Source organism: Lissotriton vulgaris, chromosome 4_1, assembly GCF_964263255.1.
Source record: "Lissotriton vulgaris chromosome 4_1, aLisVul1.2, whole genome shotgun sequence".
Classification (NCBI taxonomy): domain Eukaryota; kingdom Metazoa; phylum Chordata; class Amphibia; order Caudata; family Salamandridae; genus Lissotriton; species Lissotriton vulgaris.
In genome coordinates, this window is record NC_141691.1 from 1,764,077,590 (window position 1) to 1,764,093,988 (window position 16,399).

The 16,399-nt window shown below is 46.7% G+C and overlaps 1 protein-coding gene across 18 annotated transcripts in view; it reads right to left on the minus strand.

The window, feature by feature from the left end:
- UBR5 (ubiquitin protein ligase E3 component n-recognin 5) overlaps positions 1-16,399 on the minus strand; it is a 2,064,863-nt gene that overhangs the window by 755,409 nt on the left and 1,293,055 nt on the right. For all 18 annotated transcript variants that reach the window (XM_086966085.1, XM_086966077.1, XM_086966080.1 and 15 more), the window contains one exon: positions 10,903-11,014. In XM_086966085.1, the coding sequence (XP_086822211.1) occupies positions 10,903-11,014 (112 nt within the window). The remainder of the gene's footprint in view (positions 1-10,902; positions 11,015-16,399) is intronic.

The window sequence follows — 16,399 nt, forward strand, 5'->3', positions numbered from 1 at the left end:
AGGGCTTCGGGTCGGCCATCTTGGCGTGGCTCTTCAAGTCGGCCATTTTGGCGTGGCTCTTCAAGTCGGCCATTTTGTTTTTTGTGGAAGTTGACGCCTCCAGAACCTTCTTCACCAACGCCACTTTCAGTTTTGGTTTCGCATCCGAGGGTGTGAGACCAGTTGGCTTCACTTTCGTTTTCTTGACGATAAGTGATGGCTTAGAAATGTCCGTGACCGGGCCCGAAGGCGGGGACGTAGGACTTATAGTTAGATCTCGGGTAAGGCCCGAAGGCGATCCCTCGACCTGGGCCGTATGAAGGGGAATAACCCCTGAGTCTGATTGGGGATGCTCGTCCTCCGAGCTATCTCCCATCGTGGCAAAAACCTGATCGTCGTCCCCTACCTCGTCGGTGACTTCGTCAAAGTTCTCCTCACCCGCGTCGTAGGTCTCACCCTCGGATGCGGGATTCGAGTCCGAACCTTGCTCGTCGTCTTCTCCCTCGACAGATTCTTGGAAGATGTCGTCTGGTGGGGGTGCCGAAGCCGACAATTGAGCCTGTAGCCGATTTGCCCGGCGAATCTTCAGAGTCTTCTTACTTCGGAACTTCGAACACGCCATGCAGGTGTCTTCGCGGTGATCGGGTGACAAGCAGGTATTGCACACGGGGTGCACATCGAGGTGTGAATATTTAGAATGACACAGCGGACACTTCTTGAATGGAGTCCGCTCCATAGCAAAGGGTGTAGTGTAGGCCCGTCCGCGCCAAAGCACGTGGAAGGGCAGTAGGAGATCGGAGCTTAGAGTCAGAAAGAAACCCGAACGCAACTATACCGACGCCCAGCCTAAAGACCTTTTGGTCTCGAGTATAAGTTGAACAACCAACGGTTCCGACAGTGGGAACCGAAACTCATCCGAACCCAATGGCGGAAAAAAACAATCTGGGGATGGAGGCGATGCCCATGCGCACTGTAGTCCAGGGGAGGAGCCACCTATCTCGTGATACTTCGAAGACTCTTCCAGGACAACAATGTGCAATCATCCGGACCCAACACTAGGTGGCGGACTATGCACAGATATGAATTCAGCAGCCCACATGCCTCGAACCTTAATTATAGGGCTGATGTCCCACGAAGTCCTTTCCAGTCTGGCCGTAGTACAGTTGCCACTCGACTACCAGTCGACGGTTGTCACAGGCCAATCTGCCCTGGGGTGAGATCTTGTCTTCTGCGGGTCCCATCAACTCTCAGACAGCACTCCCAGGCTCAGTGACTCAAATGCAATTGTGCGTCAGGTCTTGGTCACTGGTGCTGTACGGCAGCTGTGGTAGCAGATTGAAGATTTTGGGCTACCAACTTGCCCCTGCTGTTGTGTCTCTGTTCTGCGAACAGGAGGCCAGTCAGCTGGCCCTTGGTGTTGTTTAGGCTTGACCGGAGACGGCTTTTTCCTGAGCAGTACACAGCAGGTAAAGTCCTTCTCTTCACTAGCCACCAGGTACTGCGGGTGCAGTCTTCTTTGGTGCAGCCTCTATTTGCTGGTCAGTCAGTGAACCAGAGCAGTCCTCCTTTGGTCTTTCTTCTAAGTCGGTTGTGATCAGAGGTCTGGGCACCCCCCCCCCCCCATTTTGCTCGAAAAGTGATCTCAGGGCTGGATGTGGTTCTTAGCCAATGGGTTACCAGGTTCCCTCCCACTTCGCGACCACTTCCTGTGGATAGTGCCTTCTGGCTATCCCAGGATGCACCATTCATCCCACTCCCAAGATAGCAAGACACCTCTCTCAGTGGTAAGACCTCTCGAGCCCACCTCGAGGTGTGGCTACCTCATGGCCACCTGCCAATTAGACATACACAATAGGGCCAGGGAACTGGTACTAAGGTCTGGTTAGCAGGTCTCAGTACACTCAGTCGAAAATCCAGCAGCAGTTGAAACAAGCATTTGCAATGCAATAGGTCTCGCATTTGCGAGAGTTTAAGCTATTACCATTGTAAATGACAATGCCTTTTATTTATGTGTTTTGAAAACCTGCAAGCGGTGCGTAAACATACAGTTTGTACTTTGCAGGTTTTCTTTCCACATACATAAAAGGCATTGTCATTTACAATGCCATATTGCATTGTAAATGCTTTTCACAGTGTTTATTCTATAAACAATCCCTTCTGTGGAAGAGCAAAATTACAAAAATGGAAATCTAGCAATAAGTGCAAAAAAGAGAGTGAACTAGGAACAAACTAAGACTTGAGGGTTAAGAAAGATCTGAGAGATAATGCGAGAAACAAGGGTTAAGGAGAGAGAGTCAAGATCGATGAAGAATCAAAGGGGAAGAGAGATTGAGTGACAAGGTGCGAAAAGCACCAGGCAAAAGAGAAGAAACGAGTGAGCAAAAATGTGTAAACGTGGCAGAGAAGCAGAGAGGTGGCAAAAAGAAACCGCACAGATAACCGTGGCAAAATAAGGCAAACAGAGGTAAAGTAGAGAAACAAAGGCAATACCAAACAACCTGAAGAGAAGAAGGCTAGAGAGAGAGGGCGCACAGGACAAGGGAGAAGCAGCTGGAGCATGTAGGAGAGTGGGGTCTGCAATCCTATGGTCACCCCCTATTTTTGCTTTTTGCTTCACTGGTTTACGACTTTCCCTGGCTGTGGGCCTGCTAATCAGACCCACAGCCTAGCTGTTCTCTCTCTAAATTGACAAGCATGTACCTTAGGTGCATTTACCAATTGGTACTGGGCCACCTTATCAGTCCCTGTACAGCATACCTTAGGTAACCAGGGCATAGGTGTACCCAGGGCCTACCAGGGGCTGCAGCATGTATTATGCCACCCCTGGCTGGCCACCCAAATCTGATAACTGGCTGCACGACAGCTGGGGCAAGGTGGTGTAATCACCCTTTGCTTTAGATATAGTATTCCTATATCTAACCCTAAAATGGACACATATATTCCTATCAGTCACTCCTATGGCAGGCCTTATCAATCCTGAAGGCAGAGTGCTTGGAATTATGTGAGATGGTGCTCTGGCATGAGCTGAGCCCATTTGCAGCTTGCGGAACCAAGTCCTAATAGCTGTTCCATGATAACGCTATACCATATACTCTTAAGTGCATTATGTACCTCGCGGTCAAATGCTAACTTTGGCATAGCATTATCAAAACATGTCGAGTAAGGTGTCATACGAATTGGAATACTAACCCCTCGCCAATTCTGGCGACATTCCACCCTTCTAGAGGGACACGACATGTATGTAACTGTGAACCCCGGTTAAAGTTAAACGAAGCCTCAGCTCCACAAAATGGATGCTGCCACCACAGACACAAGTCTGACCTCCTGCTGCTGGGAGTCCTTCCAGCGAGGAGGGCTCGGACAAAGGGTTTCCTGTCAAGGGCGGTGCTAGCACCATCCCAGACAGGATTTTGTGTATCCCAGGTAGGCAGGGCCGAGAGGAAGGTGACTGCAAGTGGCACCCCGGTGCTCACTGTGCATATGCCGGCTCAAACCAGTTCCAGGGGCACCCCAGCCCCTGAGCTGGGGAGAGACCGGACAAAGGAGAGGGGTGTAACCACCCCCCTCCTGGTCCCACCCATGGGCAGGACCTAGTCGCGTGCCAGCCCCTTTTCTTAGGATAAAGGTAGGAGCGGGCCCCCTTCCCAAATTAGATAATCTTGAATCTTGAACTACTTTCCACGAAAGGAACTCTTGACATTCTCTGAAGACTCTGCCTTGTGGCTAAGGAGTAGCCACCCTGCACCAGCAGGCACCACCTAAGCGGTTGCGGTTTGCTGCACGTCCATCCTCCGGATCAAGACTGACCAGCTCGACGAGACCCGGATTCCCTGCCATCTCTGACCTCTACCTGCCTCATCAGCCCAGCTGAGATTCGTGGGTGCGACCAGACCTGAGGGACCGGCTACCTTCAAGACCTGCACGCTTAACCAGCACGACCGCCGAGGGATCCTCGAGTGAGTGCACTAGGGTTTGAGAAGCCCCAACCCTGAGCAGCTCCAGCACCGAAGTCCAGCCCCCCAGCATCCACGAGATCTGCGTGGGGCCCTTCTGCTTCTTGCTGCTTGCCACGTTGTCCGGTCACTTGCCCGTTGGCCAGTGGCCCTCCTGACGACGTGCCATGACATTTTCACCGCTGGTCTAGCTCCTCTAGACTGGCCATTGCTCCTTGTCCAACAAGAAGCACCCTGGACCCTCCTGGTCCACTCCAGATGCCATTTTGACCCCACCGCGTGGGCTTGCCTTTGCCAAGGCTTGTTGCTCCAATCCCGGATCCAGCATCGCCGACAGCAGACACCATTGTGGGACAGCTCGCACCTCCAGCCTGGTCGCCGACAACGCCTCCTGGCCCGTGTGACTGCAGAGTCCAGCGTCACCCACTCACCTGATCGCGGTGACTTCATCCGGTGCCATCCTGGTGCCCACACAATCACTGGCTAGTGATTGAGAACTTCGTCCCCTCTGCTTTCAGGTCGTCTTCATCACCGATCCAGCCTTGGATCACACCGAACATCTTCACTGGTCACCTGCCAGCAACAACTTCTTTCAGGCTCCATAGACTACAACGAGGATTCCCGACGTCACTTTAACCCTATGCAGCCGCAGCCCCTGGGCTAGGTCACCCGAGCACCAACGTGAACCAACGTAGGTTCACTATCCAAGTGTCCAGATCCTTTTTCGTTTTTAGTCTACCTAGTCGGATTCGTCCGGAAACAGTAACTTTAGAATTACTAGCATCCATAGACTTTGTCCCGCATCCCGCGTAAGAGTTCACACTCTGCACCCGAGTTCCCTAGGCCTCCTGCTCCTAACCTTAGGGTTCAGTAAGGTAGTCCTAGCGGTCCTGAAGCCTCTGGATCGTGTTACTTACCTGCTGGTATTTCGCATTCCACTTTCAGAGTATATGGTTTTTCGTGCCCCTCGGGCATTTGTGTTAATTGTGCAACTTGTAGTATTTTCTTAAGAGTTTTGTATTGTGCTTAGCTCCCTGACTCATCAGGAGTTCAGGGTAGACTTGTTATTAGTAAATATACTTTATTTTCATAACTTGTGTGGTGTCCTTTAACTTGATGTTCAAGGGGTATATGTGATGGTAGAACAGCTGGCTTAACACGCCCTCTAGAGTTTAGCCTAAAGACTGCTCTTGTCCATGCTACTAGGATAGCTGGTCTATAAGGTTGACTTACAACCAAACATCAATAAGGGTCGTTTGGAATGATACACAGTGATCACTAGAATAGTGAGCACTATATATCAGGCCAACTTCTCACAGAGCAAGGCAGGAGTCTCACACGCACTGGAACGGGGTCAGAAAGGTCCTTCTCTGGTCAGAGGACCAGGTACAGATAAAGTCCTAGAAAAGCACCTACATAATCAAACAGAAAGCAAACTTGGACAATCAGCATTATTCTCTACCAGACAGACCCAGGTCTAAAAATTCATCATTTTATGATTGGCCTATCACTAACATGAACATGAAGTAGCCTTCTAAGAGTATCCGCTTCACATGTTTTTTCATTCCATCCAGATGGGACTCAAAGGAAAAGAGAATTGTGGCTCAGAAAGGCCTAGTCTCACAACTGTGAAGCAGCGTATCTTGTCCTAATCAACATGCTTAGATTACACCTCAAAGTTAGCATCAGCTTTACTACAGTATTAAACAGCACACAACAAAAGGGATTACAGTATTTTACAAAAGCTGCTATCAGCAGGCATAAAATATAAAACTTAACTTATACATGCACTTAAGACATAGTTCCGAGGATGTCTTTTTGCTTTTTCACATATAGCCCAGAACAAAATGATTTATCAATGGTAAATTCATGAACGTGATTTGCAATTTAATTAGCAAAGCCGACCTGCTCAGGGGAACAAACATTTTTTTCACATTAGTAACATCGACTCAAGTTCACAGTAATTACAGTGATATTTTTTTACGTAATGCCTGTCCAACAAGCCTGAACAAATAGGCTGCAATAGCTCTCTGAAAATGTAAGTGACCTATTGCTGTCCCAACAGTAGCAATGTCACTGTGGCCTAACAGCAAGAGCGATCGGCCTCGAAGCTGGGGAACCAGCTTCGAGTCTCGGAAGGGGCGCTTAACACCCTGTGATTCTGGGCAAATCACTTCATCCTCATCACATCTCTAGACAATGAATGTGTCTGTAACGCAACTGGTGCTCATGTAAAGCAATCTGATGCCTTCGAGTCCCGCTATATAAAGCTTTAAAAAAACAACGCACCTGTACTTGACGCAGTATATTAGTAAGTCTTGTAACGGCGATCGGTGCAACATTTTCTCGACTTGATTATTGATAGGTTTCAAATAAATCAGTTTTCAATGTTTAACACAGTGGCAGCTCACTCTCCCATCGGTGGACACCAGGACATAGACACGTCCCTTCTAGAGACATGTCAGTCCACAGCCAGTTCTCTACACTTCTATTCACGACCTCTTACCAGAGGGATAAACGTGGAGTAAATATTGCCAACACATAGTATCAAAAAGCTTAATAGATTGTGATTCTAGCCTCAGCAGTTATCCTGCGTCAGAGCACAAGCATTAACCTTTGTAGTGTTAGTGCCAGTATATGTCACTAGCAATACCCTTTATACCTGGTTGTTGTACGCACTGAGAATTGTACGGGCTGTATACCTGTTAATCTTGACCTCTTTTCATTGCATTGGTGTAACATGAACCCTGCCATACACCAGACCGTCTTAGACGTTTTACTTGCTAATTCTTCAGGTAAGTGCCTATGAGGGCAGTGATGGATATGTAGTTTCAGTGGTTAGCCGTGTGCAGACTTTAAGTGGAGAGCCAGACCTAGGTACATTGGTCTCCTCCCCGCACATTTAGCTTTTACGTATGAAAGAGGACAGTCATATCTGCTTAGGTACTGCTTCTGCTCACCGGCCGTACTCTAGGGTGAATTCGGATACTGAGGCATGTGGGCAATAGAAGGTGATCCCAAGGAGAGTGGGGGTATAATCCAGATCTAGGTCCCGTATTTACGTATGTGCTCAAAACGATCAATACATAAACAACTCTCTCTCAAACATTTGGCATGTTTTTGGGCGATGCTACTCTGCAACAATGTGGAACCCACTGAGCGATATGACTGAGCGAGATGCTCGTGCCGCATGTGAGCTACGGGTTCCGAATCCCAGCATGCAACATTCCACGTCCTATCCTTTTAAAACTGATAAAATCTGTGCTGTATTATGTGGAGTAAATGTTGTGAGAGCAAAGAATGAGTGAAGCTCCGTAGAAAGGAATCACCTCCGATTTTATACTCGTCACGCTGTCTGTGAACGGAGTAAAAGTTGCAGCGAAGCTCTGCTGCGTTATAAGGTTCCGGTAGATTCTTTGCGAACATGAACAACAAGCGCCATTGTCCCCATCAGTGTCCATTTAAAAAAAAGCCCTTATGACATAGCACATAAGGATTGAGTGCGCCCGCCGTAAGGCGTGCCTTGCTCTGTGTGTGGCGCATGCGTGGTATGGGTACGCAGCAGATAGCTGGGGCAGGTTCAGAGACCACACTATAACAGACCTAACTCTAGGGTGGAGGCCGGAGCAGGGGAGAGAGCTTTGGGAGCAGTACCGGGGCTAGTCAGATCACTGTATTGGATCGAAGGAGGTAGCACCTGGGAAGCCTTCACAGCAGCGACAAAAAGCAGACACTACCGCCGCCATGTACGGGCACTTGGACCCGCAGCGCTCCCCGTCCCGGGATTTTAACAGCATCATCCAGATATGCAGCGCCAATGTGCAGAGGATCAGTGGCAACAGTGAGTATGATGGCACAAAAGTACCACCCTTTAAAGAACAAGACGGAGCTGCGCGTGTTGCTGCAGTGACCGGCGTGCGCATTGAAATTGCATTAGGCTTGAGAGGAAGAAAGGGAGACACGTGACTGTACGTGGTGAACGCGTGCGTTCACAGTTCCAGTCCGGCCTGCGCTTGTCCATCTCCAGTCTCCCTTGAGAGGCAAGGCGACGACAATAAGTCTCGCTGGCGACAGCGCTTTGCGCTGCGTCGCCAGGTGCGAGACCTAAAAAGACTAGGGGTGACCTTACAATGAGAAAAAGTTGGGTGCGAGTTCCAGATCCTTGTAAAAAGGTGAGGAAAGAAAAGAACCGACATCAGTGTGCAGGGTCGGAGCTAATGTGCAGTCCTGCTACTCCACTGCAGAGCCATTTAACACCACCTATCGATACACGGAAGCACTACTGTTAAATCTGCCCGATCCATTCTGGCAACTACGGATATTCTAAAAGGTGAGGAATCTGCAGTTGGAAGTATCCATCAGCAAAAATACCCTGCTGACTACCTAAAGTCAACAAAACAAACTTACAGTGTACCTACATTATCAATAACCCAGTGGACAAGATCATTTAATTCAAGGACGTGGTATTCATTGCATTGGTCCAGTCTTCAACAGTCCGCAGCAGAGTGGAAGCAAATATTTTTGAGCATACATCTAACAATTAAAGTAAATACTAGGATGACTGACTAATGTATACTCACCATTTAAACCTTTTAACTATCAGGTAGCTTACTCATTAAAGAAGTTTGCTTAAAATGGGGTGCACAAATGTAATGTCATGCACAGGCCTGGATTCATTTTGTAAACACTGCTAATCATGTCAGGTTGTGCCTTATACCCATTATCGATCTTGGATGAGACAAGGTAAACAGGACTTCCAGTTTGCCACTGCAGACTGGAATGGCAGTTTAATACTGCTAACTCGACTTTGCCATTTTAATCACTGGCAAAACCCAAACTCCCTTTTTAATATGTATGTCACCACTCAAGGCATGGTGCAGCATGCTATTAAAGTATAACTTTTTTTAGCAATTTTTAGCACTGAAAACACTAATTTGCCATTTTTACTTGGAGTGAGACTTGTATCCCATTGGCGAGTACCGAGTTACAAGCTGAATACCTCAGCTCGTCTAACTTCTGAAAGGCCTATCAAAGTTGGTACTTCAAGGTATCAAGCAACTCATGGTATTAAGTCTGATTTGGTGCCCAAGTCGACATTAATGTAATTTATTGCAATATGCAACTTCTAGAAAGTTGCCACTCAGTTGTTCAGTTTTTTATTGGCCTTTTGCGGGGACTGGCCATGAGGAAGTCTTCTGCCCCCCTTGAGAGACGTATGAACAGCTCCCAGGACAGGTAAAAACAGATGCCTGCCACTGGAGGCATTACCTGCTCTTAGCAGGAAGCCACACGGGGTGCTGGCACAAAAAGGTGAGCTTCAAAGGAGAATTCACCTTCGAAGAGCAAACGGTGAACACAACAGTGAAGGGCTGCTCTTTGCTCTGGGTAGACAAGTTGGTGCCACAGACGGAAAGTGGGAAACACAGGCCACATTGTATTTTCACGGGTGTGCAGCCCTCAGGTAGCCACATTTCTAGGGCGGGCTATAGAGCTTCACACACCAAAAAAGGGGTCCGACATCTTGGAAGTTGACAGAATAGATGTCACACTTCACAGGAAGTTGTCAATAGGCGGGAGGGAAACTAGGAGCCCATTGGCTAGTAACCGCAACCTTCCCTGAGGTCATGTTCTGGGCATAATCGGGGAATCTCTGACACCCAGAACTCAGATCTCGCTTGACGCGAAAAAAGGAAACAGATAGACTGCCTTGCTGAGGCCTACTTGTGGAGACGGTGTCCCCCAAGCCCAGCTAGAGGCAGAGTCAGTTGGCTGACATTCGGTTCACAGTACAGGGCTACAACAGCTTATGAAGTCTCCTGGGGCGAGTTGGTAGCTCAGATTACAAGATTGCTGCTCCCTGAAGCCGTTCAGCCTAAGAGACTTGGACTCGATGGTCAATAGCTGCATCTGAGTCTGCTGGAACCATGAAAGTTGTCTGAGTGTAGTTTGGTCGCACACAAGGAGAGTTATCACAAACAGAAAGAAACTGCTGAAACCTCTGTGCTGAGTAACTGGTAACCCAGTGGCAGCTGGACTTCTGCTGACCACGTGAGGGCTTTGGGAAACGTCAACCCTGTGGTCAGAACAAGCTCACTAGGACCGTGGAGTAGCCCCAGGACGACCTCAGGTAACTGAACAACTTCTTCAGCATTCTGTATCCATGCATCAGGACCACCCCATCGAAGTCACTGGCATGGGGGCCCATGACGCTGTGGTGGGCCGAGGACTGATTCCCTTGAGGTGGTAACTGTTTATCTGGACCTTGCTGGTCTCCTTGAATGGCTCCATCTCAGAGTTGGTCATCCAAAGCAAATCTAAGTAAGGCATATCAACTTGCCAAAGATTTTCTTGAAAATGTTTCTAAGAGCCAAATTAGCAAATTCCTTTTTGCAGTTTAGTCAAAAGTCCTGATTTCTGGTTTCTTGTAGAATCTACATCTCTGGAGCCCATCAGAGGATCTTTCTCATTTTTTGTCCAAAAATTAATGTAAAATATCTATTTTTATAACTTGTCGGATATCTTGAGTGTCAAGTTTCTTTATTCTTCAACCTTTTTGGTGCTTTTTAAATTCTTTACCCTTGTTCAGAGCCACAGCTACCCAGGGCTGAGCTGAGGTTTAACAAAACAAAATACTGACTGGTTCTAAAAGGGGTTGTAGTGTATTACACAGTGAGGTAACATCAACACACCTTATTAAAAAATCCCATTTCCTCACATATTTTGACAAGTTTTCTTATAGACCATCAAGGTCATTCCTCTCTAAATATGTAGAGAAAGTTGAGCAACATTTTCAGCATTATTTACAGTGCTAGGAGTGTCTAATTCCTACCACGTACTATAGCAAGTCTTGACAGCCAGACTTTGCAACCCCTATATTCAAGTGTTTGAAGGGAGAAAAACAGTTATCCAAACAGGAGTGAAACTTAAACCATTTTTTATTGTCCAGGACAGCAGAACCCAACATATTTACCATCTTCATCATGTTCATCATGCTGTCCCTCAGCTTCCGCATTTTCTTCTCCATGTTCCTCTTGCTCATCATGATGGTCCTCCTCACCCGCTACTCCTTCCACAACTTCAACCTGTTAAAAAAAAAATACTAAAAATGTAAATGAAAAGTACAGTAATTCTCCTCAAATCGTCCATTAAAAATTGGTTATTCAAATAATGTACACATTTTACATTAACAAATGTATAAATATTTACAGTGCTCTATTTGGAGCAAACAGCAACACTATCATCATGCAGGAGCGATAAAAGCAAATGCATACAATTTATCTCACGTTACCCAGGCACAATCCACCTTGAAAGAAAATCGTTGCATCACCACAAGAACCCAATTTAAGACTGAGCAATAAAAACCTAAATTGTCATCATTTTACGAGTTAGAACATTTGCCTCCATCTTCCCCATTGCCTGAATGTCCTAGACTCTTTCCCCAGGGGAAGACACAAAATTAACCCATGCCCAGAATGACTCCGAGTAAAGGGAGAGTTTGAGGAGTCAGGTGTGAATTTGCCACTTTGACAGTAAACTCCAAAGATGACAGGAGGTATACTGTAGTCTGGAAATGGCAGACGACTGCCTTGAGTGAGCCCACATTCAACAGACAGTTGTTGAGGTAGGGGAAGACAGGCAAGCATCCAAATGCAGAATCTGCCTTGACCATGAACAGGCGTCCTATCAAACCGCATGTCCATCAGGAAGCACTGAACATCGCCCAAGAACCCAGTTGAACATAGCCAAGTGTGGCGGCGAATGGCAACACTGGTGCCTATGTAGCCCATCTGACGGAGTAGGTGGTGTCCAAGCAACAACAAATTCTGAACTTTGCACATCACAACCATCCTCAAAGGCTGTGACAGAACAGGGTGAATTTCTTCAGTAACACCTGGGAGGACCTACGCCACTGAATCCCAAAGGGCATGAGTGTAGCGTCCTAATAAGCAGGAAGCATTATTGGACTGTAGGGCAAAACTGCCTTTGAGAAGAGGTGCTTACTGAATGTCTTCACTCACTTTATTTCCCTGCCAATGGGGAGTGGAAAAATAATTGTTGGGGTTAGTCAGGGTGGTGGAGGTCTGCAACCATGAGGCTCTCAGGAGAAGGATGCTGTGACAGAAATGCCAGGACGGCTGGAGCATGGTGAAGTAATTGAATGCGCCAATTAACCAAAGGGCCAGTACAGGGTTCAGGCCAAGCCCCTAGTAGGGTATCGGTCAATGCCCTAAAAGGTACTGAGGCTTAAAAGCAGTCTGGATAGGCTTCAGGACTTTTATCAGGATGCTGGTTCTCACCTCCAAAGTGGGAAGCTGGAGATCAATGAACTCAGCTGCCCAATGTAGATCCATGGGGTAGTATGCAGATTCTTCCTTGGTAAGGCCAGGGGAGGGGAAAAAGGCAGATTTTGGGGAGCTGTCTAGTCCACTAGCATCTTGCAAGTGCTCTTACCAAATGTCATCAGCAATGGGCTGAGCAAACTTACTACCCTTGTTGCAGGGTTTCTCTCAGGAAACAGAACTATGCCTGGGACCACAGGACGTCAGAATTTAGTGACTGAGTCACTATACAACATAAGTACTTATGGGACCAAATCGGACCAGCTCATAGTGCCTCACCAGCCCTACTAACCTTTCCAGAGTAATAGGTGAATTGGCACCCAGAACACAACTCTTTAGCCCCCAGGGTGAACTGTTAAAAACAGACTGTCGCCTTTCGTTTTCTCACTCATGCATGTCCATAATAAAAAAGACGTTTACAACAAGAGAGGGTTGCTGAACTGTTCCTTAAGAGCATTTAAGGGGGATTGGCTTGACCGGAGGTGTGTATTTAACACCATTGGGCATCCATTTTGTTGGACATGTTTGCCTCACACACACCGAGGGATGTCATGCTTCATCATAGGCGGTTGCTCCTCGTCGGGGAGGCGGTGCAATCCCCGACGGGCTCACCTCAGAGAGGGGCTCTTTGGCGGAGATCTTTTTGTCCAACTGCCTATTGGTGAAGTGCGGGTATGTGGGCCAGGGCAATCAGTATCCTGAAGAGAAAGGGTGATTTAAAATGTAGTAGGGGGTGCCGGAAAAACACTTTATTCTGGTGGTCCTCCTACTGCAGTTAAAAGGTGTAATTAGCTCGTTGGGTCACGGCGGATTAGGTGGCGTAACCCAAAGCGAGGCTAAAGTGAGGGTCGGTCAACATGTTTCCATCGCCGAGCTCGGCGGCGATGGGTAGGTGACTCAGCACGGACACGGGTAACTTGAGCCTGATTTATAGGCAATTCCTGTTGTACCGACCCGCCGACTACTCAGGTGGCCATTAGTCCAAGACCTCTAGGCATAGGATTATCCCCTGAGGTAAACCACACGAGATTCATGACACTAGCATGGTTTCCTTTGAATCGCGGGAACTCCCCATGCGAGAAACATGTTGACCGACCCTCACTTTAGCCTCGCTTTGGGTTACGCCACCTAATCCGCCGTGACCCAACGAGCTAATTACACCTTTTAACTGCAGTAGGAGGACCACCAGAATAAAGTGTTTTTCCGGCACCCCCTACTACATTTTAATTCACCCTTTCTCTTCAGGATACTGATTGCCCTGGCCCACATACCCGCACTTCACCAATAGGCAGTTGGACAAAAAGATCTCCGCCAAAGAGCCCCTCTCTGAGGTGAGCCCGTCGGGGATTGCACCGCCTCCCCGACGAGGAGCAACCGCCTATGATGAAGCATGACATCCCTCGGGGTGTGTGAGGCAAACATGTCCAACAAAATGGATGCCCAATGGTGTTAAATACACACCTCCGGTCAAGCCAATCCCCCTTAAATGCTCTTAAGGAACAGTTCAGCAACCTTCTCTTGTTGTAAACGTGTATCCTACACGGGCACATGCTGATACTGGACCTTCCACCCTCCCTTGGGGTGGTAATCGGTGCCCGTCTGATCAACTGATCTCCCTCCCTCCTTCTTGACGACATAATAAAAAAGAGACAGACAGAAAAAGTTTACAATATTTATTGAAATTATTGTGCTCAGTTATGAAACAACTAGAAAATATTGCAGGAAAGTGCCCCATTTTAACATGGTCACCCCCACTTTTTGCCTGGTAAACAATGTGATCTCGACTGAAAGGGCACTGGGTTCCTGCTAACCAGGTCTCCAGTGCTAGAGATCTTTGCCAAAACTGTACAATTGTTTCCCCCAATTGGCAACACTTTTAGCAACCTCTGAAAGTCCTTAGTAAATGGTACACCAGGAACTTAGGGCTGGAGGTACTAAAGAAGGTCCCTAAGGGCAGCAGCACAAATTGTGCCACCCTATGGAACCCCTCACTAAGAACATGCAGGGCTCCTAACAACTGCGTGTCTTGGTGCAGACATAAAAACACAACATACAACACATACCTGTGTGCCATGTCCCCTACCACTGCATGGAATATTTGTAGGTCACCCCTACAGCAGGCCTAACAGCCCTAAGGCAGAGTGATTAATATTACATGTGAGGGAATACCTGCATGAGCAGATATGCTCCTGTGCTGGTCAGTTCTATTACTGTCAGTACAAGTGACCAGGGAAGCAATTTTAAAACATGTGCTGGACTATGGTGAAAACGAGTTCCAAAGCAACATGATGGCTTCACTGAAAAGAGGGATGTTTGGTATCAAACATTTCGTATTGGTAAGCAGCAGATTATAAATGCAAATAGACAACGTACTGATACTATTACCAACAAAAGCGAGCACTTTATTCAAATTATCTTGATCAATTTGTCTTAAACGTGCAGCAGCTTCCAATTGTGACAATTTCAAAATTTCATTATGAGTAGCATAAATTAACTTTTAGTACGAAGAGAGTTAGGTACCTATCAAATTAAAAAGTGTTGTTTCACTGCAGATAGTGTGGAGTGTTCTAACCACCGACAACACTTTCCCCACTGAATAGGTAGCAGCAATTCCTGAGTGTTGAGACTGGGAATAACTGGTGTCAGGACAGCTAGCTTTAAACCTCAGTGTTGAAGTTAAAAAAAATGTGCATGATAACCATTTGTGTCCAGTGGCCACAATAGCCACTGTAAGGACCTGAAAGTGTGGTTTTGAATGTACCATTCTGTAACATACTATTGAGTTGTTCAGCAGTATAATTTGTTATATGTTGTCAATATCAAATCGGGCAAAAGAAGGAATGGAGGATGAATTCATTTCTTTAATTTTAGCTAATCCTAGACACCTGGTCTGCTGAATGGTGTCATTTAGAGAAATCATTTGAGTTGGAATTAAGCAGGCTCGAAATAAAGTATCTGTACCTTGGACCTGCCAGGATTTGGTACCCCAAATTGATTTCAGTTAAATTGTATTGTTCTAATAATGATAGCCTTTCATAGACAGTTGTGTGACAAACAATCCGTATATATTATCTTAGTTTGCGTAAGCAAATATTTTTTCCGGTAGTGAAGGGACAAGTTTGAAACAAAACAATGTCAAATCGGACAGCTCATATTCTGCAAAATATGTAAATTTATCTTTGTATGTTTTGGACTCCGTTGTGGGGTAGTGGGACAATCTTCACCTTTGTGTGCAATTAAAAAGTGTATGTTTAACACTAGCTCGATATAAATAAATATGTCCATAATGGTGATAACAGAACATTTCAACATAGTTAGCAGAATTAAGGTACAAATCCTCTGATTCGAAAACCTCAAAATATTCCAGTTTTGACAGCATGGAGTTTATAATTTCAACATCCCAATCATCAGAATGCAACCCAGGTACAATTACATCTCCCATAAAAACTTTAAACACATATGGTATCTGCAGGACCTCCGTAGGACCAATTAAGTTGTAAGGAACTTTATCCTAAACAATCCCATCAGTTACTGGAACAACTGAAATGTTAACGAGAGACAGGTCTCTTTTTAGATTATGTGAAGAAGAGGAGGGAGGGGGGGGGGGGGGGGAAAGAACACCCCTTCTACCAGTTCTGTAGCAGAGCATTCCGGAAGAAAATGGCCATTAATCAACAAGTAAAAAACGGTTACAAATAGAATAACCGAGGAAAGAGTTACACAACCATATATCCAAGGTGGGAATTGATTAGAGCGGGTCAGCCGTGAAAAGAAGACAAATCCAAAGACCTTGCTGTTGCCTTACTGTCCTTAAATTTTTGCAGGGCGGAGTTCGCCTTTTCATCAAAAAGCTTTGACCCATCAAATAGCAAATCAATAATAGCAGCCTGCAGGTCAGGAGAGAACCCAGATGCATGCCTCCTTGTCGCAATGGATGAACCCATTACTCTGGCAACAGAATCCGCGGTGTCCAGGCCAGACTGGATGACTTGGCGAGCCGCAGCCTGAGAGTCTGCCAACACCTCACTCAGACTCCCCCTGTCCTCGTCAGATAACTTAGGATGACGTTGTTTTGCAGAGTCCATTAGGGCATGAATATACCTGCCCAATAGACAAGTGACATTGGTA